Genomic DNA, 22,448 nt, shown 5'->3' with positions numbered 1-22,448 from the left:
AGGTTTAGTAGCCATGCTAGCTGTTATCAGCAAATATCAACGTTATTTCTCTTGAGCACGTTTTAAGCCTTCTCGGCTTAGTCACTTTTTCTTGTTCATTGGCGCGTGTTAGTAACAACTGGCTTGATTTTATCCCCACCGCGCTTTTGAAGAAAAATAAAATGATTGATTGATGACGATTTTACTGGTTACAGTAATTAAACAACAAATTTGGCGCCACAGGAACGCGATCATTTTTGAAAAGGAGATTTTTAGCACAAAAACCATAATTGCTGCGATTGAACGATCCCTCTACGCGAGACGAGCCAGTACCTTTAATCAGGACACGACCTACCACGACCAAATAGTTAAAATTTGCGAAATCCTTCGACGCGAACCCGCATAAACGTTTGTATGTATAAGGACCGTGTTGTATCTCACATTGCTACATACCGTTGTATTTTGTTGACATGCGCACTTGATGCGTTATTTGTGAATGAACAGTGGTTTCTAAATTCCTTGTGTTTTTCGCCTCAATAAAATATGCTGTACATCTGGCGTTTGTATGACGTAATAAAGTAAATTGTATTTATATTTTAACTGGAATCATAGAGAGGAGTTGTAAAGCACAGAACACGGCGTCAACAATTACATAAGAAATCGCGATCATAAAATGCAAATTTATAAACAATTTGAAGAAATGTAGAAGTGACCACGACATTGCTGCATTGACCGCTCGTAATCGCGCTCAAGTAAATAAATTTCTCAATGCATGAGTGACAATTAATTTCATTACTGTTTGTCTACATCTGCTTGTTACATCATAATAAGCACGATCTCGTCGCCAAAGTTAAAAAATTACATAAAACAAACAAACAAATGCAAGGTTGTACAATGACAATAGTTATCGCTAGCCTATTGTGGTGCAGGGATGAACAAGAATCTCCGATCTGGTGTTTTCCGCATCATTTAGCGCTTCTTGGAGTTGTCTCATGTCAACATCAACTTCCAACCCGGTTTGAATCTTGTTGAGAGTTGTTTGGATTTTGCTTCTTTCATCCTGATTAGCAAATCGCAACCTTCCATCATCACCAATGAAGCACCACCCCATCATCAGCCGATCTCTCACGACTCTCAACAACCCGATGACGTCATCGATGTTTGATAGTTGCAGATAGTTACCAATGATCTCCATTTCTCCAATCTAGAGTTGAAATATTTGTGATGACGTCAACTATAACTTGGTCTATCTCGGTTCAACTCAGTGCTAATGACGTCGATGCACAGATTCTATCTTATTATAACATACTATGTGCGTGATTTATATACAAAAGTACGGAAAATATTTTTCATTTGTGGTACTGACCAAGGTTGTAGGACGTATGCAGGAAATCAATATTCCACTTTGTATCAGGGAACTCAACATAATTTGGATTAATTTATCTTGGTATAACTTAACAGTAATTTTAATAGGAACATCGCGTTTGGAAAGTAAATCGAGAAATAAAATAAATCGATAAATAAATAAATAAAATGAGAAAGTAAATCGGAAATTGAGTTTGGAAAGTAAAAGTTTTCAAGTTCACAATTTTAAGCAATAGTTCTACGTATATTAATTGTAATAACTGCCAGTTACCGTCATAAATTTGATTACCGTCATAAATAATACCTGAACTATGATTCAAGTTAACTACAGTACTGTATATTGATATAAGTTGTCACTGCAGTAATAAACAAGGTAAATAAACACAAGGTGGCGCATATTTCACCGGTTGCAGGTTACCAAATTATCAAAACACCAATTGCGTGACTGGGGCCGGTTATAGGAGGGAAATCCGATTGTTGATATTTTGACAACCAGGCTTCGACAAATCACCGCGTTGTTAAATACTTGTGCTTCTTTGAGACGTAACAAAACTCTAGTGACGTAATGGGTAATTAGACAGAGCAACGTTAGATTCGTGAATTAAATCGAGTTTGCAAAGAAAAAGTTTTCAAGTTTACAATTTTAAGCGATATTTTTACGAACATTAATTGTAATAACTAACCAGTTACCGCCATAACAATTTGATATTAAAAAAGTTAAACAGTGATTGTGTTGTGAATATGACGTCAGAATAGATGACAACGCATGATTTTTTCCATTTCACCAACATCTCAATGACGTAATAATAGCAAAGGCTTGAATATATGCAGTGACATCAGAATTACTTCAAAGATTGACTTAGTTATAAGTGACTCATAGACATGACCGCAATTATGACTTTTTGCCAACCTTACATGGGACAAGTCAGCAATTTAATATTTTGATTGATCGGCAACAATTGGTCGGAATGTAAACAAACAACAATAAGTAATTGATGTCAATAATATCTTACTTGTCCTGGTTTCATCTCTTTTATGACCGAAGCGATCTCGTGAAATGAATTCGCATCCAGGCGACAGTGATTCAGACTGAGCACATCCAATTGCTTTGTGACGTGTTTCATGACGAAGCAGAACCCAGGAACCAGGTTTGAATTCATCGGCCGCGGTAATTGGATTGTTGTTGGAAAATACTCTGCTGCTTTGGTTGCGATGGACGAATCTTTTCCTTCTCCAACGCAGGCGTACAGGTCCAATAGTTTGTCTCTGAGTGCTATATCATCTAAATAAACATAATAGTTATAAAGCGATCATGTCGGTAGAATTGCAATAATAATATATCCATAAAAGTGGGACGATACAGATATGTTTGGTGGTCAGCGGGAAATAAAACAAATAAAAATATAAACTACATTGCTATGTAGTCTCGTAAATCTGCAACCACACGTGGCTAAACACTCAACAATCAAGAAATATTAAAATTATAAACTATGATTGTTACATCACAATTTCAATTGTTACGTAAAAGTTGATGATAAATTTGCATATCTATAGAAGCATTGTATAATTGAATATAATTTTAAGACATGGAAAAAGTCACCAGATAACTATATACGTAATAGGTGGTAAAGAGTAAAGTCAATACGTCGCATTATGATGTCACAAACATATTCTACATAATAATGACGTGCCATATCTTTGCTGTCACATTTGCTAAAATTATATCCAAGTGTGTGTTAAAGTATTGACATCAGCTGCCTATGTACACATGTGGAGACATGAAGACGGCTAGAGATGTACCGATGCCGATATATCACGTTGACTCGAGTATTTTCATCTCTGCCCTTTACACACGTGTTAAATAACGAATTATCACAACCGGTCTTATTTCTTATTTCGTCTGTCTTGCTTCGCTTTTGAAGACGTGGTAATTTAACACAGTTGTAAATCTTTATGCTGCGCAGTGTTATCGCTTTAGTCAGGTAGTTCTGTTCATGTCACAGTCTTCCATTACCGCGATACATTGCTTTGTATTCGCCTTTTTCCTTGAAAGTCTTCAGCGAAATGACAATGCATCGTCTTGTTGCCAACACGAGCAGCCGAGACGCTTTGTTTGGTGACAAATTTAACCGCATTTCCGCCGAGGCATTGTTTATATTAAAGCGATGTTTTTCAAACATGGTCGACAAATCAACAAGTGAGATACTTCAAAGCGTCAATGATAAACCATAGCATTCATCTCATTCTTTTCGTATAAAGATGTTGATATCAAATGGTGTAGTTGCAATAACTTTCATCAGTAAAACCTAACATAAAAGTAGGCTACGAATGCAACGACGTTAACAACGGAAGTTGAATGTCAGCCAAAAAGCATCTCAATTATCTGTACGTCGACGCTCATGATTGTCAACAACACGTCAACAGACTTGAAAAATTACTTCGCAAGAAAAATTACGTAATTGTATTGTTTAAAGATGATCACGTGTGGTCTGTTTATCGCACGACCAGAATTGGGCCGATGAGACAAAAACGTTTTCCAGACTTTAAGATGGGGCGAATAAACGTAAAACTTTATCTCGTCTTTGGCCAAATATTTTCGTCAAAAAAGACACATTACACATCACAGAGTGTTGGCTCAAAGTAGCCGTCACACTAAACACGTGTCATTAGCGGATCGTGTTACAGAGTTTTTATTCGGTTTTGCTTCTAAGGCGACCGCTAAGAAATGTTAAAGGAAGACAACCAATTAAAAATTAACCGGTAACCGCTAATTTACTGCTGTATCGGTTGCAGAAATGTAAATTTTGAGAGATCGTTGAAGAATTGTAAATTTCTGTTTTAAAAACATCTTCACAAAACGCTGTGCGTGTGCGTATAAATACGGGTTTACAACCGCAAAAGTGGCAAGTTTGCTGTTTGGTTTGGAAAACATAAAATTCTTATATTACATGACACAGCGCGTAAGAAAAATACCACATCGTATTAAATGTTGCTTTTGTGAAAAGTCACAAACATCGACCGATGCCGATGTTGAGAATGGCTGATACATCGGGATCAGTAACATCGGTAAAACCCCGGCATCGATACATCTCTATCCTCGACGAATACTTGGTAACAAGATGTCTGCATTTTATATACAAATGCAAACAATGGCTACCGTCACTGTATGATTCAACAAGGTTTAAATTTGTATTTTAAACAAATATGTTGTTTTTTGGTATTGTTTTTAGGATGTCACTATTACATTCAATAAACACTGATAAATATCACTATTCATAATATCGCTATTTTTCGACTCGTTAAAAACTGATTTAATTTACCTTGCGAAAGTCTCCAAACTGGTCCCATTTCCATGAACTTTTCTGAAATGATTGCCAGCTGCTGGATGAGACGTTTCTTCAAAATGACCTTTTTCTGCAGAAGATCTCCTAAAAATAAATCATAAAATTAGTCAACTTATACACACTCATTGCAAACTATCATTAATAGCCAGCTTTTCAAAATTTAGTCGTACAATGCCAAAATGACCAGCACAACATCGCATAAATTGCACATTTCTCATAACACGGCACACACTTAATAATGCGACAAAGTTGAAAAGAGTGAGAAGCATAAGATAGAGGGGAATAATACATGCGCTGTTTTATCGTATTTACTCGATTGTAAGCCGCGGAACAAAGTATCTTTTATCATCATTTGTGTGGTTTACAATCGATGGCGGCTTACATTTTCTTCTGGTTGCGTGCCAGACGTCGTAAAACTACGTTTATTGCTGCAGCATGCAGTAAACGCGTGATCAGTGCGTGACACGATGCTGCTTTTGTTTCTTTTTTATCGGGAGTGGGAGAGGAGCAGGAGGAGTGAGAGAGGAGCAGGAGGAGTGGGAGAGGAGCGAAGAAGTTCAACACAATCACAGATACCACTTATGTTGCGCGGCTTACAAACAAGGGTGGTTTACAATGTAGTAAATACGGCACAGAGCACACGCAGCTACTGCAAAACCGGTTACCGGTGATATGAAAATGATCTACTTTGAAACTTTCAAAACAATATTGTTCGTGATTAAAAGACACAACGCATTTCTTATGTATTGTTCAAAATCTCACGATGTCCCTGACCACTTTCATGGCAGCCCGGTTGGAAACACTGCTTTAGTTCATGGACATGGTGAGTTAAACAACAACAAAAATGGAAGGAAACTGTTCACACAAATGTAAAATAAAACACAACTTACTAAACATAACTTGCATAGACTTTATCATATGTTTATGTTTGTGTTGTTCTATGTGAAATATGGATCTCGCACAAAATTCCCATGCATGGTACTAAATCATAGAGAGCATAAAACGTGACACATTGGAGTCAACAAAACTCTAATTGACAAATTATTGCGAAATATTATTGCACAAGTTTCATCTAAAACAAAAAAATATGTGTCACGAGACAGAAAAAATAAAATTAGAAGAAATAAGAAACAAAACACAACTATGATGACACTTTTGCAGTTGTAATGACGTGATAGGAACTACAGTAGCTTAAAGTTGAATGAAGGTAAAGTAAAATAACCAAAACAATCAGAAGCAAATGAGCAAACATACAAGTACAAGAACACAAAAAATGCACAGTAACAGACTAACAGTATACATGAAATACAAGCACGACACCAGCACTTAATCACTGCTTTCATTTGTTGTGTATCGTGGAAAAACATAACTCATAATTACCTGAAACAGCTTTCGACTCCAAATCAAACATAAGGCCACAGACAAATCTTCTTACCACTATCCAATGCTCTTCAAACAGTGATGTTTCTACAAACTCTTGAAACTCCTCCAGTGGCATTCCGTAAACAGCATAAGATGCTGTAAGATGTTCTTGAAATGTTTGATGACAGAAGAAGAACTTGGTGTTGCCTTCAAAAAGACAGCTGTTGACACTAAGTCCATGAGTGTGGAGTTGAACCACGATATCGTGGATGGTAGCTGGGTTAACTTGGGCATTTCTTAGCTGCTTAGCAGTTAAGACAACTTTTCCTTCCTTGGTTGCATCAAATGCGAGAACTCTCAACCTTTTAACCAGTTCATACAAGCCTTCTGTGTTATGGATATGTCCACTTTGAGTCAGGTTTTTCATCACTGTTGCAAACAGCCTTGTAGGGGTGGAAGCATCACCAATGTCCTCTGATGGATGGATGTTGCTGGAAATGATCATCTGGAGCATCAGGGGATTTCTACACATTGACAGCATTTGACTTGAAGTTGTATTTATCTTCCTCCAGAGATCTTCATCAGCAAAGGCAAGAAATAACTTCTGTGAGTTGAAAATGCTGAGATCACCCAGAGCATAAGTGACCTGGGGTCTTGCTGGTTCAGGGAGGTAGAGCACTGCATGTGGCCTGGATGTGATGATGAGGAGACTGTTGGGGAAGAAATGTTTTCTACACAAGTTAAAAACCAGGTCTTTGACAGGGACACAAGCATTGTAATTTATTTTTGGTGAAATTTTCTCCAAGGAATATTGTGCTTGATCCAGTCCATCCAGGATCAGCACAATCTTGTCGGCGTTTTTCTGCATCCAGGAGAAGCAGGCTGTGTAAAACTCCTCACTATGTCCTGGAAACATGTTTTCAAGCAATAACTGTCTAAGAGTCAATGGTTGTTCATAATTGGCATCCATCAACTTCAGGTGGATACAGAGTCGCTGAAGTAGGGAAAAAACTTTTGCTAGCCTCAGACTGAAGACGGTTTTTCCAGAACCAGCGCTGGCAACAATGCTGATGAATTTGCCTTTTTGATCCAGCAGATCTTGGAAACAAACTTCTTTTATGATCTTATTTTTGAACAGTTCGTTCGGACCTTTTGGAGTGTATCTTTCATCAACAGGAACTGTATCTTTGTCATAGCAATTGATCTCGTGAATTATTGGATGGACGACTGGAATTTCTGTTTGAGCACTGACACCTCGAAGACGTAACTTTCCTTCTTTTTCAAGGTAACTGATGCACAACTTCATCAATTTTATCATGAAATTCCACTCTGTAAAATATTAACAAGGATGATTAAAATTACGGCACATTTTGTAGTTAAAGTGTGAGGCAAGTGTTGAAATAAGTTGACTTAAAATGAAATAGAAATGTTACTTAATTATACTGGTGGAAGAATTTTCAAATATATTCAGAAATAACATAATTTATACCTAAAATTCGAGAATATTATTACATCATAAAGGAAATTAAGATGCATGACAACAAGATGGTAAAGATCAAATTGTAGGTGATAACAAACATTAGGTTTCATTCAGGCAACATGTAGTAGCTTCAAAGTAGATTAAATAAGAAATATATTGCCTTGTCATACAAACCCAAAATAAGATTTGCAACGTCACACACATTTAATTCATCAAATGTTTTGAGATATAGCTTTGTGAGCTATGGCCACATTTTGTTTTGAAAACGTGTCCATAACAAGGTACAGAGCACAGGTTATATACCGATTACCGACATTAACTAAACAAGGTTTTTATTTTGGCACATATAATATATATATGATATAACTCATAACATAACTCAAGACATAACTTGATAACCCAGGCTTTATTGAGATAACTCATAAAACTTTGAGATAAATGCTGCAGATTCACTTCGCTTTGTTTTCTTCGATTTTGTCGTGTGGGAGTGAGCAGGTATTAGATAAGCAGTGAGCAGATATTTGATACAGTCTATATAAGGTTAATCTTTTGTGTGAATAGTTATTATCATCAGTACTATCTCTTATTGTCATCGCTGCCAGCAAATAGATAGCAACAGCAGCTTTCTTGTTTTACTAATCATGCGTTAAATTCGGGACAAAGTTTAATTGTTCACGCAACATTACAGCCAGAGCATGATGGTTCATGTGTAACCGAGAGCGTGATAATAAGTAAAAGCCAGTGAGCAGCGTAATCATCCACTACAACCACAGTCTACACGTTACGTCAAACAATTGTTAGTTGTCCTGATGCAGTGATGACGAAGAAACGAGACATAAAGAGAATAGAAGATAATGCAACGCACAGAAGCGCATTATGGCTATACACCACATAGAATTTTATTAGTTAAACAATGGGTTATATGGGATTGATTGATAGATAGATTGATAATTTAATTCAAGGAGATCGGTGGTTATATGTGCAAGGAAAGATACAATGCAGCCTAACACTGACATCTAACGAAACATACAGTATCGGGTTTCACAATCTACGTTCAAAGTAATCACCACCCGATGCTTGCTATGACCAACACGCATCAATTTGATATTATACAACGTTGCTTGCAACTTGTCGCCACACACCATGACATCATCATGACATCAGACGTTAAATGAAAACACAACTTGCATTTAATTTCATTTGCACGTAACAATAAGATGTTTGGAGTATTGATTATTATTTCATGATATTTCAATTTAATGAGAAGTGATAACTCACCATCTTCATCAGATGAGCTTGTGCTGGGTGGTTGCGTGTTGTAGATGTTGACGATCTGAGCATCTAGAAATAGATCACTTGCCATTTATTGTTGTGTTCCCAGCAAAAATATAAACCAACCAAACATATACGGATATAAGAGAATATACTTATATCTATACTTTGTACTACTTTTTATATAACCTACCTTTTATAACTGGTGATTGGTTCAAAACAGCATCAGTAATATTTACATTTGAGCTTGTGCTTTGCTCTGCCATGACACTTTTCAGAGCTTTATTTGATATCTTAAATAGTTTGCTCTGTAGAAACAAAAAAATCAGTTACGGATTGCTAGATACTACCAACATAAACATATTGAACTACAAAGGTATAATTTGCATGAAATATAACCACTTGATAACTGAAAGTTACAGGAACCGGTTAAATTACTTTGAAAGTTATGCGTGATTAGCAAAAGTGGCGGCAAGTTTCAGACTGGGCGATACTGGTAGTGACCCAGTCTATTTCAAAATCAGTAAATCTGCGTGGATTTGAGTTCATTTGATTGACAGGTGTGTCAATAAAACCTGTTCATAACCTGCTTAATTCCACTTAATTAAAATTTAGCATCAAGCAAAGTTGAGCTTAATTTCAACGAAACTGATTTAATTTCTAAGTAAACTATATATATCACTATAACTACCTATGCTATACTTCATCTATAAAACACCTTCATCTATAAAATTAAGAACATTTTGTAAATTCATCTTTTATTTGACGAACAACTTTACAACTGGGCGTAGCAAAGCTCAAACTTGTCATAAACGCAATTCTTTTCCAAATATGGAACCGAATTCGATTTTTGAGTCCACGTAATGTTGGTTAATCATTACGCAAGATCATAATTAACCCAGTGGTCGTTTGTCTTTTACCAGCTTTCATTGTATTATCAATCCAGTGTTTGAGGAAACGTTTACACAAAATATCAATCAATAACTAGAACAACGACGGTGGCTGGCACCTTATTTGTCTTGAGGATAATTTTGTGATTTCTTATCGGTAATAAAAGCTGGTTTGATGTGTTGAAATATTTGTATACCACAAAATAGTCAAACAATAGAACCTTATATCATAAATAAGCAACAGAAAAAAGTGTTGCCTAACTCAAACAATAAAAATTGCCAAACTATATTAAATTGCTATATCTGTGGGTTCCCCCTTTAACTTTGGGAACACTGACTATACAATAAACCTGTTGGGTTATGTCATACCTTTGATGCCTTGTACCAGGTACCTTTTATTGACTACACAATACCAGTTGTATGGTCAAAAATATTGTCGATACAAATTGACAATTAACTTTTGATAAATTGAATGTTTTACATAAAAATGTGTCATCGATGTTTGTAATGTAACAATGCTATAGTTTAAACCAAATTGCAACAGTAACTCTGACAGTGTTATGCATGGTACCATACATTCCGCTACTAGGGTTGTTTACTATAATCCAAGTTATTTATTGGGCATTAGTTATGAGTTATTAAAATGTGACAAAGCATAACTATATGTTGTCAGCTCGGTAGATGACTGGTTAGAGTGCTCGACTTTATTTATAACAAAGCAAATGGAAAGTAGAAAGCTCTTTTAGAATGGACACTGCCTCAGTTCCTGTTTTATTTTGCTGGTTTTGGGAGCATCAAGATAATTGCAATGGACTCAATCAAAAAAGGGCGTCAGCAATCTACTAGCGATGACATCATGACTACCTCACCTCAAAAACAGAATTATGATCTCCGCCTCTTCCAAGTCTATTTTCGTGATCGCTTCAATTGGTACGTCGTCAATTAAATATTACCTTCACTAGCGTAAGGCATTTTTGGGCATATACAAGAAAAGGTTTTTAATCCCAGTTGTTTTTAGGAACAATGAGTTTTGTGCTGTTTTAGATAATTCCATTTGCTTTCATGCTTTTGTACAACTGAGGACTCCAATATTAAGCTGTTGTGGAGGCCACAGAAATGGGATTTTGATCCCCGGTATGATGGTTTAGTTTTACCATCCATGTGCACAATAACAACCCCTAATCATGTCCTTGAAGTTTTTCTGAACGGTGTTTTGGTGAAAATATTCGGAAGCTTTCACAAACCTGGTGTGCTCCGTAACCAGGTGACTTGAAGGGGAATTTCGTTATATTTTGTTCACAGAAGCAGTAAATAAAAAGTTAATTTAGTCGTCAGGGTCATAGAAAATAGCAACTGAGTTGTTTAAAAAAATTCTTTTTCTAAAGACATAGTTTTGCATTTATCTTAACTTCTTATGTTCATGCAAACTTCTTTCGCTTCCTCTTCTGATTGTAGAGGAAGAACTTGTAAAGGAATAAACAGAGAATGTTTGTCTTCCTTAATATTAATTTTGCAGAATTTCTGCCAATTCCTGAATCGAAAAATGCTACAAATGTAGGCCTATAGTGTGATACTAGCAATATGAGCCATTCACAAATAACTTTTCATAAAATTGTTTACTTGAGCATTTAATAATATGACATCACAAGTGTGTCATTATGATGCTGATTAAACTCAAAATAAGATGAAAAGTTCATCAATAAATCTTCTATTTCCCAACAAAGTAACTTGTTTTCGAAGAAATGTTAAAGAAAATGTAAAATGAATAACATCAGTCATAGAAAACATATTATCCTAAAAATACTTGAGTCTCAATATGTCATTGTGTCATCATCTCGGTTCTTCTCTGCTGCAGTTGTTCATGGCTTGCAGAGATTCTGTGTATTTCATGTATACGCTTTTCCATGGTTGTATTTGCAATAAAGCCATGATAACGAGTTCTTGGGCCTAGTGCAGAAGTGCACAACCACAGACCATCCACGACCCAAATTCTTTATCCTCGGTGACATAGAATGGTTAGAGTGCTATACTTACAATAATGTGCCTCGGGTTCAACTTCCAACAGCAATGCTACTATAGTGCCCTTGAGCAAGGCACGAACGACGCTTGCTTCTGTTTGATCATAACATGACGTAACAAAGGAGTTGCCATATGTCCTCCTTTTGGAGGATTTGTTCTCTTTTATATGACAATTGAATTGTCCTCTGAGGACGCTTTAAAACCCCAAAATGTAATTTTTTCGCAATAACATTTTTATATTTGTCGTTTTAATTCGAATTGGCAGCACCAATAAATGTAAATGCACGTTGTGTTTTTTAGATATATGGAATATATGGAACTTGGAAAGCATTCTGAAAGTTTAAACCTCTGTTGGCAACAAGGCAATGGGTTTAGTGGCACCCAGCATGTTGCATGATCAGAAACGTTGCATTGTGTTGTCACAAACGCTTTGTTATAATTGTTCAAAGAGTACGATGTTTGCTTGATACATTAGTTTTGAAAGATAAAGCAGAACAAATGTCGGGTCTAACGTACAAGTGCACAACTAGATGACGTCACTATTTGAGTAGCTGGGGTCTAGTATACAAAAGCATCCTGTCGTTGTGCACTTCTATGCTAGACCCCAAATGTCTTATTTTTTTCGATTACTACTGTGATTATAGAAGATTTTACCATGTTAGTAGTTACGAAGTTTGCAGTTTAATAATGAATAATAATTAATGCCACAGGTGCATCAGCGGATTAAGGGAAGGCCGTGGCCCCTTCTCATGACCCAATTCTTTTTGTGGCACCCTGTAGGCGATTTAAAGTCTTCATTACTTTTCATTGATACAATTATCTTGTTTGCGACCCCTTATCAGCTGTCATCTAGAAATCATATAATAAGCAAATAAACAGCGTTTCAAAATTGTAAACCATAAATTGCCGCTAATGTTGTTTAAATAAATATGAAAATAAATTCCTTTTGAGACGTAAAAAATCAAAAATTTTCACTCTGCACCTTTTCGATGAGCTCAGAATGTTCAGGTATTGTGTCAACAAACATTTGTCTCCCTGTCCTCAACCCAATCTGAAATACGCCACTAGATACTGAGTAAGCGTTTGGTGGCATTACGTGTTCTCCTTTTTGGTGATTGAAATATGGTAACCCTAATATAACATTTGCGAACATAATATCACACAAGAAATTATGCTAATAAATCGAATTCTTGATAAAACTTCCAACAAATGATATAAATTTCATCAAATGCCGCTTTTGTAAACGGGGATTTCCCTGGTTGGAGATAATTTGTGATTTCATTTATTTTACGGGTTCATTTGTCTCAAGATTTTACCGACTTCGGCAGAAGCGAACGTTTGTTTTCTTAACAATGAAAATATGGCGAAATTATTTCATGACAGAAACATAAATTAATAGAAAAAAAAATTTCGTGGTCGTAGTCTTGGGAACTACTAGTAGTTTAGCAACATGACAAAAGTAGAGAAAAACGCAGCAGAACTTGGCGGAGTCATCTGGCGAAAATTATTCATCGCTCGTGCCCTGGTTACCGAGGTAGCTTTTGTGCAGGTCTCTATCGTTAAACTTTTTATTGTTTTATTTTCAAAGTGTGTTGAATTTAAAAGTGTCCATCAGGTCCACTGAGCAGAAGCAAGTGTCGTTAATGTCTTCCTCAAGGAATTACAATGGTATGGCGCCACCAAATGTCTATCACGGAACACGAGCTGCTTTTAATGCGAGGTCAGCGTTTGAACCACTCGGTTACCAAGCTAACTTGTTTTGTAAAGTTCGTGGCCAATTTTCTTGTTTTTCCTTCAGTAGTTTAGGAGATACAACCGTTAAAGTTATGAACGTGGTTTTGTGTTCACTGAAGCGGAACAACTCTGCTGTTTTCATTTTAGTTGTCACTATGACAAATTATATTTCGTTCGTTTGTGTATTACTTGTGTGAAGTATTAAATCGATCACATAATAAGGAGCTTATTGCATACAGCACAAGTGTATATGAGGGCACACCAGTTCAAACGTGGCAATTTATCTGGTTCCACTACAATTAATTAGGACGACCGGATATCAGGGTCGACTATGACGTCATAGCCCACCATGCACCTGAGGCAGCAGATGATGGCAGACTTGCTGATCGCACTCGGCGCGTTCAACTTGTTTATCACCATCGGGGATGTCCCCTCGAAATCGAACGTCACGCTTCTCTCCTGCGAGTCGATCTCCACGCGGAGGTTGATCATTTGTCCGTCGTCCATCTTGTCCGACGCGTGGAGTACGCCGTCCGTTGTCATGGAGACGTCGCGCAGCACATTTCCGACCGCAACCTCGGCGTGGTGTTGGATGTGCGCCAAGTAAGCTTGGACCACTTCCAACCCGCAACTCGACATGAACTCTTAGGCCGGATGGATTCCCTACACAGAAAACCTCGTTGAAATGTCTGTGATTGATATAGTTATGACGTCACAAAAAACACAGAAGTCGCCAAGGTTGCCATAGAGATAGCGAGTCCCGTAGCACCAAGGAAATTCCCCGAGAGCCGCGAGAACCCGCGATACTTAAGTGCGCAGATAATTATGTCGCGCATCTTTAAAGTATGACGTGGCAGGTCTGACTCAATGACAATTAACAGCTGCAGATGTTGATCTTGCGCTGCGCGGTGGCCGCGGTTTGCCACGAAAAATATCGGCTTCGTGTGTTCAGGGATGAAAACCTGGTGTGTGGTTGGAAATAATGACGTCATGCTGCATAATGTTGTGTGATATGATCAGGTAATTTCATATGATACCAATAAAACAAATGATTATTATGATTCATGAAAATAAAACCATGATGAAAATATAAAATTGTCACAAGGGTATGTGATCAGGTAATTTCATATGATATGAATAAAACAAACGATAATTATGAAATTATATTTGACCATTCATATGAAACGAAATGGTTGCGATTATTTACATGAATTGACAATCGACAATCATTAGTGATTTGTTAGAAACCAGAAACCAATTCATTGTTTCACCTAACAACTACCATGAAATTTTTCAGCATCATATGAAGCAACATTTTCAGCATATAAGGTCTGCAATGACAGAATTACAACCGAGCCATTGGTTCGGATAAGTCGGAAGCATCTCAGTGTTGCTCAGTTACATAAACCAATTCATCATTTTACATAACAACTACCATGAAACTTTTCAGTATCATATGATATGATAAAACATGTCATTCACAACATTATCACATAAATCACAATCACATCCCAGCATAAATAGCAACCTTCTGATAATGCTTCAGTTAAGTAGCACAAACATTGCTACTATACAACCATGAAATGTTTTGAACATCATATGATAAACTTTATGATCAGATCTATAATATTTATCACATCACCAAGCAAATCATACTCATGGTGAGATCAGGAAGATGAACTCCTCCAGCACAAGGATGAATGGAGAGGATGCAATCTCCCTCGTTGATCTCTATCGCCCTCATCTGGTACTGCACAGCATCCTGCATGGCCCCTCGGTGGACTGGGATGTGAGGAGCGCTGAAAACGAGACCACCCTCGGGTCCAAAAATATCGCACAGGAAGTCAAGTAGCTCCTGTCGGTTCATGCAATGTTACACAAAGAATATTGAGTGCTTTCACGACACACAATGATCATAATAGAACTACACCTACTCAGTTATCAAGAACATATTTACACAAGCAAGTCTTGCAATATAAACAAGACTATACAGGACTTTCAACAACTGAACCACAAATAAAATGTCAAGGGCTGAGAAATCTTGGTTCAATAAATTCGCAGAAATTATACCAAACAAGAAAAAGCAGTGTTGGACGATTATCTAGACCAGTGATGCATGAATAACAAACATGTACAAAAAATGACAAATACCTTAATGTTAGTGGATATCGCTGTCCGCTGTAGAATCCTACCCATCTGTTCTCCATCTACTCTGCAATGATCATGAACCTTGTCATATATATATTTTTGGGGGTCAGTGATTCCAGTCTAGCACACATCCGATCAAAGAACTCAACTACGCCAGCAACCTCCATAATCATTGCATGCATTTGATATTCAACTTTCCAGTTATTGTCACTCGGGTAAATTGTCAGTTATAAAAATCGCTTCGAGAAATTTAATCCACGAAATAACACTGACCTGTGTGAAAATATAGAGAGTTGCATGGCGTCCAATTCCTTGCCAATATGCTTCGGCTTTCCCTTCCCTGGTGACGTCACCTGAATAAACAAATTTCCACAAAATTACAATTTCTAATCAGAGCAAGCTACAATCCAGTTGTCAACCTATCAAGTAAGAAAAAGATCACCTTTGTTAAGGTCCTAAGTGATGTCACCATGACTTCATAATGTAATACCTTTCTTAGTCATTTCTGCCTTGCAGTCGGGTTTACCACTCGATGTCACTAGAGCATGATCTTCAACCCCGGAAAGTCTGATACCTCCAACTCTGCCCCCGTCGTTGATGATGTCACGTCCTGGATTGGCAAAACCAAATTCTCTCTTGTATCTGCAGATGCATGAATGAGTTTGATGTTAATGAAGTAAAATATTGATGTTTGAAATATCTAAAATTTGGATAGGAAGTTTTAATCAAACGACAGCGTAGCTGTTGCATAGTAATTGGTTGTGAACATTCTACAAATATCATTCGACAACAACTTATACATGGATGAGGTTCTTTGCAACTAAATGTGGAAAATACTTCAAACTGCATCAGTTTGAAGTTCAAACAACCCACTTGGCTTGGAAAGTCGGCAAAAAGTCACCAAACTTTGATGCAACGAAGTCCAAGTTTTTCACCGTGGAAGGCTGACACATGAGGGCGCAGTCGGTCCGCCCATACCTCAGATTCAAATAAACGTTGGTTTTGATGCTTTCAGCGGAAACCGTGATCTGATAATGCTAGCACACATTCGGTTATAAGCTCATCAATGGTGACATCTAGTGTTGGAATGGTCTCTATGATCGAAATACAACGGAATTGTTCTCAAACCAGTTAAAGTGATTAATTTCATCTGTGAAGTAATAAAAACAAAAACTAAGGCAAAATAAGAAACTGAATTGAACCAATGCAAATATTGATTTGAAATTACAAAAGTATGGAACTTTCTACAAACCTTGTAATTTTTCAAACACTTTCCTGGCGGCATCAACATCGAAACACTGGTTCTCATCTGGGCCAAATAGTTTTGGAAAATATCTTTTATAAAACACACACAAATGTCATGTTGCATTATTTGTAGCAATGAACATATGAACAGAGAAACAGAGCATACTAAGGTGTGTAAATTTTGCCATTTTAAAAATTTAATTAAAGTTTATTGCCAGTAGTAGCATGAGCTATGATCAAGATATAATTTGCAGCATGTTATCTTAACAATCGCTTCAAAAGTTACCTTGGATTGATGCAATTATGCATGTTTGTGATTTAATCACTTGTAACAAGACAATAGCACAGCATGCGCATAGGTGCAACAAATTAAAAGTAAACAACATACAACACTTTATGTCATAACAGGCCATATTGTTAATGCTTAGATACACATCATGGAAGGAAGGAACACTTACCATGGCAACAACCTTCCCACTAACAGATTGACGTCAGTCACAGTTAGGGGATCCCCCTTTCTGTAGTATGTGGGATCTGGGTGGGCACAAGCATATTTGGCACCGACTACAAACATCCCCGATTGGAAAAACAGCATGGACCAGTCCACTGCTGTGACTGTGTCCATGTTAAGCTGCAATGAAAATGTTCAACTGTCATAGAAATCAAATAAAATGAGAGAATGTATTCCAGTCTCTGTAAAAATTATGCAAAACGAGACAAGTCATCTTTCTCCAAATTTTGAACTTCCACATTATTTTGCGAGAGTTTAAAGGTTAAAGCTCGTAAAATTATAGAAAAAAACAAGATAGTCAATACAACATATACACAAAAATATAACGAAGTATACAGAGTCTAAACAACACAAATAAGCACATATCAGCATATTGAGATAAAAAACACACTTTGTCCTGATGTTGACATTAACAAGAAAATTTGTGCCATTGTTGAAGTTTTGCCTTAATTTAAGATTTCAACTAGAACTCAACTTTACATTAATCAGTGGACAGTCGAGTTTACTCTAGTCTAGTAGTCACAGTCTATGTAAAGACAATGTAAACTACAATGACTGCAAAGCAACATGTGTAAGCAGGCAACTTAAATCAGCGCGAACACTTTCCGGGGATGAAAGGAATTCAGGACCTTTTCAGACTCAACTTTTGCCCAGAGCTTACAATTAACCGCGTGTTACAATTCGTATGATGTCGGTGTGATAGCAAGTTCTATTACAAGTTAAACTGCACACACCGGCTAATTGTTACACAATTAAAACAACACCTATTTTTTTATAGACCCTGTCCGAGTTACGGCCGTCAATTTTTGGATTTAGTTTTGGAATAACTCTGATATAATTTCCCATGAGTTTTGTGTCATTCTTGTATTTATTTCATCATGACATAATTTTCTTGAGCCAGTGAGTAAAACGCTGCCAGAGTTGTAATCTTATGAGCCCCATCATTCGTTTCACTAAACTTCAGTCTAACAAATTTTGCTATTTTGCTGTCAAAGGTCGATATTGTGCATCAACATGTTTTATCAACAAAGAAACAAAATATTGAAGTTAAATCAAAATCAACATTGTTTGTAATTTTGATGTCAAGCCAACAAGACAAATATTAGCGACTCATTGTTAATTTATTCTCATTGTATGAGTGCTAATTAATAAACAAATACAGTATCTACATTTTTTCCAATTGTGCACTTCTATCCATTTTTGTAATATTTGGCATAGATTTGTTAAGCATAGGAACTATTTTGTGGGTTTGGCGGCCATGCTAACCTATGGTCTAATAGCACAATTCTATTATTGCTATCCTGTATGTTTCCAGCCCTAGGGTTTTGCCACTTTTTCTGCTCATTAATTGTTCGTGAGAATGTGTTTTGTTGTGATGTAATTGCAACAGTTAGCATCGTAACTTTTGCTCCAGACAGTTAATGGCAAAAAATAAACAATAAAATATTCAAAGGTGGCTAACAACTCAGTACCTACCATCTTATAGCAGTTAGCATCGTAACTTTTGCTTAGCATAGTCAGTAGCGGAAAATAAACATTATGGTGAAAATACAAACAACAAGAATTGAGCCTTCCATGCCAAAATTATCATCTTTGCACGCACAGGTACCATAAAAAATTGCCATACTTTTTATTCAGCCAAATATAGAAAGACTAGTTTACACACGTTCTCCTAAGTCATCATCATCTCCTCAGTTAGTCAATTGGTGTTTAATGTTTGCCAGAGGTGCACAGCAATACCCGGAGTTCCGGATCAGCTGGGGGTAGTGTAAAGCTTTCCTACAGCTACGTTACATACTTCTGCATTCCAGTCAGGCAACAGACTGGTGGATATTGACGAGGAAATTTTCAGAATAACGAGCATAATCTAGACTTTTATTCACAAGTTCGCTGCAATTAATCGATTATTAAATCTTAAACTTCCGGATCTGGAGGAAAAGGACGAAGGTAAACTAGAACGAACCCATAACTGAAGACAACAGGACAAAAAATATCCTGTAGCGAGCCTTTAAATTTTATTCTTTTAGTTTTCTACACTCACAGACTCACTGCTTTTGTGTTTAAAATCGAGCAAAATCTGGGCATAAACATGCTCGATTAAAAGCGTTTTTGGCAACATCTAATCTCACCTCCGGGAGATCCGGACCTGCCGCTTCTACCAACTACCACTGCATTGCAGTTTTGGAATTTTAGTAGCTTACTGCCCTCTGTCGAGGAAGATGTTTCCCATTTTGAATTCGGGAGCAACCTGCCAGTGAAACAAAACAATTTCCGTCTTTTACAGCGATTTCAACATACGTACACTCCAGTAGCCCAGGGTAAAAATTTTTGCGTAAGTGACTGGTTTACAACTTTACAGGCTCTTGTGTCGGCAATTCTAAATAGTAAATAGTATTAAACATGGGTATTCCCCTAACTAAGCTTCAACAAGACCTGAGTTTAGAAACTTAGGAGTAGAAAACAATTTAAAACAATGTTTAGGCAATGAGCGCCTCTCATATTAGAAAAAGTGATACTTGCTAAATTTATTGTTATTGCTGTTGTTATTGTTACTTCATGTGGAAAAAATATCAATAATCATTTCTAGTTGCGAATATGTTTTGGGCAAGAAACCAAACAGGAAACTGGGAAAGAGTTAAAAAAAATAACGAAATTTCACAACTACGTCAAAAAATTGTAAAATAATGTGAACTGCGCACAATAAATTAACCAAAAATGCAATCGAAAAAGTCAGAGTAGTACTTCAAATGCCAGAATGCTGTAATGTAGTTATAAAGGTTATAGGCCTGTGTCTAAAAACAATTCTTCAAAAGTATAATTAAGTTTAAGTACAGCTTACATATTGTATTTTGAGGGTTAACATCCTTCCAGTCGCGTGACAATAATATTAAATAGCGGTAGGCCTAGATATCTATGATCGTCCGTATGGCAAGGCCAGCATTATCCATGTAATCAACCACTGGGGGCGTGGTGGACAGTGTTGCTGCAGAAGTCAAATGCAACAACGCAATTTTACCTCACACCACAGACAAGTGGTCGAAGGTGCTGGTGACGAACACAACGCAGCTTAACGAGTTATTGCGGAGCATTCCAAATAAACAGCAAAGCTTGACGTAAACAGCCAGCGTTTACGTCAATGCAAACCACGTGTCCAGTTCCACCGAGATCTCCGATTGCTTGGTGGGAGGTAAAGTTGTAATCAATGATAGAGTTTGGCAACAGTGCAACATTATCTCAATTATTATTATTACAATTATTTTATCAGACGAATACAACACTGCCTATGCTAATACAGACGTAATTATGATCGACGTGGAGGTATCTGTGTCTGACATTTGTCCTCAAAGCTAATAACCCTACAATAGTCTCTAGTAACACAGCATGTTCAACATGATACAAACATAATATGTCTTATATGTTGTCAGTTATCAGTTATCACACACAACTTGGTTGGAACTCGAGTAATTGAAGATACATAAAATGTTGACATTCCCAGCACACAGATTGAACACGATTGGAAGCTCGAAAAATGAAAGCAAATAAATCAACTTTTAACTTTCATCCAATGAGTTACTATGTACATTGGCCTTTTTCTCTAAGTTCGATCGACTACGATGACTGACTAGAAATCACACTATAGTAACACAACACGATTGACCGCAAGGTAGTCATTTTCACTCCAAAAGTATGTACTTCATTCACCCATTTTTTCTTGAAATTTAATAGGTTCTGCGGCCCATTCAATTATTTCAAGTGACAATACGGCCCACCATAATAAAAGGTTGGACATCCCTGGACTATACTATAATGACTGACTAGAAATCACACTATAGTAACACAACACGATTGACCGCATGATGTTGCCAGAGCGCAATTCTACGTCCAATGACTCAGTGCTCGCCGCCAGAGCGACCTGGGACAAACCTGCTTGTTGCGATCTCTACTTCGATCTTACAACATTGACAGATCTTTCCAATGGGACGAACGCAAAGTTTTCCTCGCATCGGAAAAAGAGTTGTACCTCGATGCGGAGCAGTAAATCTTCCTTGCGCTTCTTTAACAGCAGATTGATAACGCGGTCCCAGTTGTTCAGCATCACTCATGCTGTGAGGTCGTGATGTGAAGAGGAGACAAAAATTTAGCATCTCTCATCCCATCTCTGGTCACACAAGCTGCAACATTCAGGTGTGATGGAGGTTGTATGTGCAATGGAAAAGCCAACCACGCAATACATCGCGCTCACATATTATCAGCAAGTTACAAAATTCTTGCTATTTGGCTCATAAAAAAGTCGTTAAAACGTTCAATTGTTTATATTATAGGTAATAATATGGTTTAGTGACTATAAAAGCAAAAAAGCAAATTCTACAAAAGCTAAAAAAGACAAAGTTGTGAAATGAAATTTACAGCACAAGCAAAAAAATCCCTTAGTAATCGTATCCGGGGAAAAAGTAGAGAAACTTGTCAAGATGTGATATCACCACCGGTAGCTGCTTTGATTCGTCGAAGGACAAACGAGCCATCGCTTTTGTGAGCTGAGAAATAAATATCATGAGTAAATATTTGCTGAGCTCCGTGGCGAGGTGAGTCGAGGTAAAACAATTGTCCATTGTGACGTTTCTTCCTTTTCCCAAGTATGGTTCCACCACCTTCATTACCACAAGCTCAGACACTCTTTGCGTAGGTGGTCTTCATCTTTGCCAAGATATGATTTGGCATTCAGTAAAAATTTAGAATCTACACCAACACCTCGCCAAAATTTGATACCGAATTTGTCCGGCTTGTTGGCCATGTACTGTGTAAATCTGCAGCGGTGCAGTCTTGTGCTCCGAAAATCAGATCGAAGAAATCTCATGATTTCGCAAATGCGATTTCATCTCGTGGTTGCTGGAAAAAAAGTTCACCCCATTTTTTATCACAAAATCCAACGAATTGTCGGTTCTTTACACATATTGCTCCTCGCACGTACAGCAAGGAATCGAAAGATTTCAGTTTACTTACTGTTAGTTTCCACTCATCACTGTTTTGCACTCTATGAGCTTCTGTACATTGTTAAACATGGATAAGCATTGCATTATTGACAAGTAGCTCAAACACAC

General features: G+C 37.1%; 3 protein-coding genes across 4 annotated transcripts in view; all 3 read right to left on the bottom strand.

Moving 5' to 3' along the window:
* Positions 1-15,244, bottom strand: part of LOC143458635 (uncharacterized) — a 107,558-nt gene extending 92,314 nt beyond the window's left edge. The window contains exons 1-2 of one of the 2 annotated variants that reach the window (XM_076955458.1): positions 15,102-15,244; positions 13,523-14,108 (exon numbers count right to left, since the gene is read on the bottom strand). In XM_076955458.1, coding sequence (XP_076811573.1) covers positions 13,783-14,108; positions 15,102-15,213 — 438 coding nt within the window. In that variant the 5' untranslated portion in view covers positions 15,214-15,244 and the 3' untranslated portion in view covers positions 13,523-13,782. Of the gene's footprint in view, positions 1-13,522; positions 14,109-15,101 lie in introns of those variants that run through there. The other variant, XM_076955459.1, reaches the window with a different exon arrangement.
* LOC143458633 (protein NLRC5-like) lies at positions 546-9,107 on the bottom strand. Its single transcript, XM_076955452.1, has 6 exons — positions 8,996-9,107; positions 8,809-8,871; positions 6,069-7,379; positions 4,665-4,772; positions 2,358-2,626; positions 546-1,183 (listed from the first exon to the last, which is right to left on the bottom strand). The coding sequence occupies exons 1-6, from the start codon at positions 9,066-9,068 to the stop codon at positions 890-892; spliced, it is 2,118 nt and encodes a 705-aa protein (XP_076811567.1). The 5' UTR covers positions 9,069-9,107; the 3' UTR covers positions 546-889.
* Positions 15,245-15,800: 556 nt separating the features above from the next.
* LOC143458762 (uncharacterized) lies at positions 15,801-16,839 on the bottom strand. The gene is made up of 3 exons (XM_076955618.1): positions 16,467-16,839; positions 16,084-16,235; positions 15,801-15,946 (listed from the first exon to the last, which is right to left on the bottom strand). Exons 1-3 carry the CDS (start codon positions 16,544-16,546, stop codon positions 15,801-15,803), a joined length of 378 nt encoding a protein of 125 aa, XP_076811733.1. The 5' UTR covers positions 16,547-16,839.
* Between the last annotated feature and the right edge of the window lie 5,609 nt (positions 16,840-22,448).

The sequence above is a fragment of the Clavelina lepadiformis genome, chromosome 5, assembly GCF_947623445.1.
Source record: "Clavelina lepadiformis chromosome 5, kaClaLepa1.1, whole genome shotgun sequence".
In the NCBI taxonomy this organism is placed as follows: domain Eukaryota; kingdom Metazoa; phylum Chordata; class Ascidiacea; order Aplousobranchia; family Clavelinidae; genus Clavelina; species Clavelina lepadiformis.
The sequence above is the reverse complement of the archived record's forward strand: the minus strand, read 5'-3'. Positions and strand labels throughout refer to the sequence as shown.

Excerpts from the sequence above, each read along its gene's own strand:
- LOC143458762 (XM_076955618.1), bottom strand. The coding sequence starts at position 16,546 with ATGTGTCAGCCTTCCACGGTGAAAAACTTGGACTTCGTTGCATCAAAG. Across the intron at positions 16,236-16,466 it reads TTGCCGACTTTCCAAGCCAA|ATACAAGAGAGAATTTGGTT; the intron begins GTGGGTTGTTTG and ends ATGCATCTGCAG. Across the intron at positions 15,947-16,083 it reads GGCAGAAATGACTAAGAAAG|GTGACGTCACCAGGGAAGGG; the intron begins GTATTACATTAT and ends TTGTTTATTCAG.
- LOC143458633 (XM_076955452.1), bottom strand. The coding sequence starts at position 9,068 with ATGGCAGAGCAAAGCACAAGCTCAAATGTAAATATTACTGATGCTGTT. Across the intron at positions 8,872-8,995 it reads CCAATCACCAGTTATAAAAG|ATGCTCAGATCGTCAACATC; the intron begins GTAGGTTATATA and ends ATCTATTTCTAG. Across the intron at positions 1,184-2,357 it reads AAGAGATGAAACCAGGACAA|ATTGGAGAAATGGAGATCAT; the intron begins GTAAGATATTAT and ends TTTCAACTCTAG.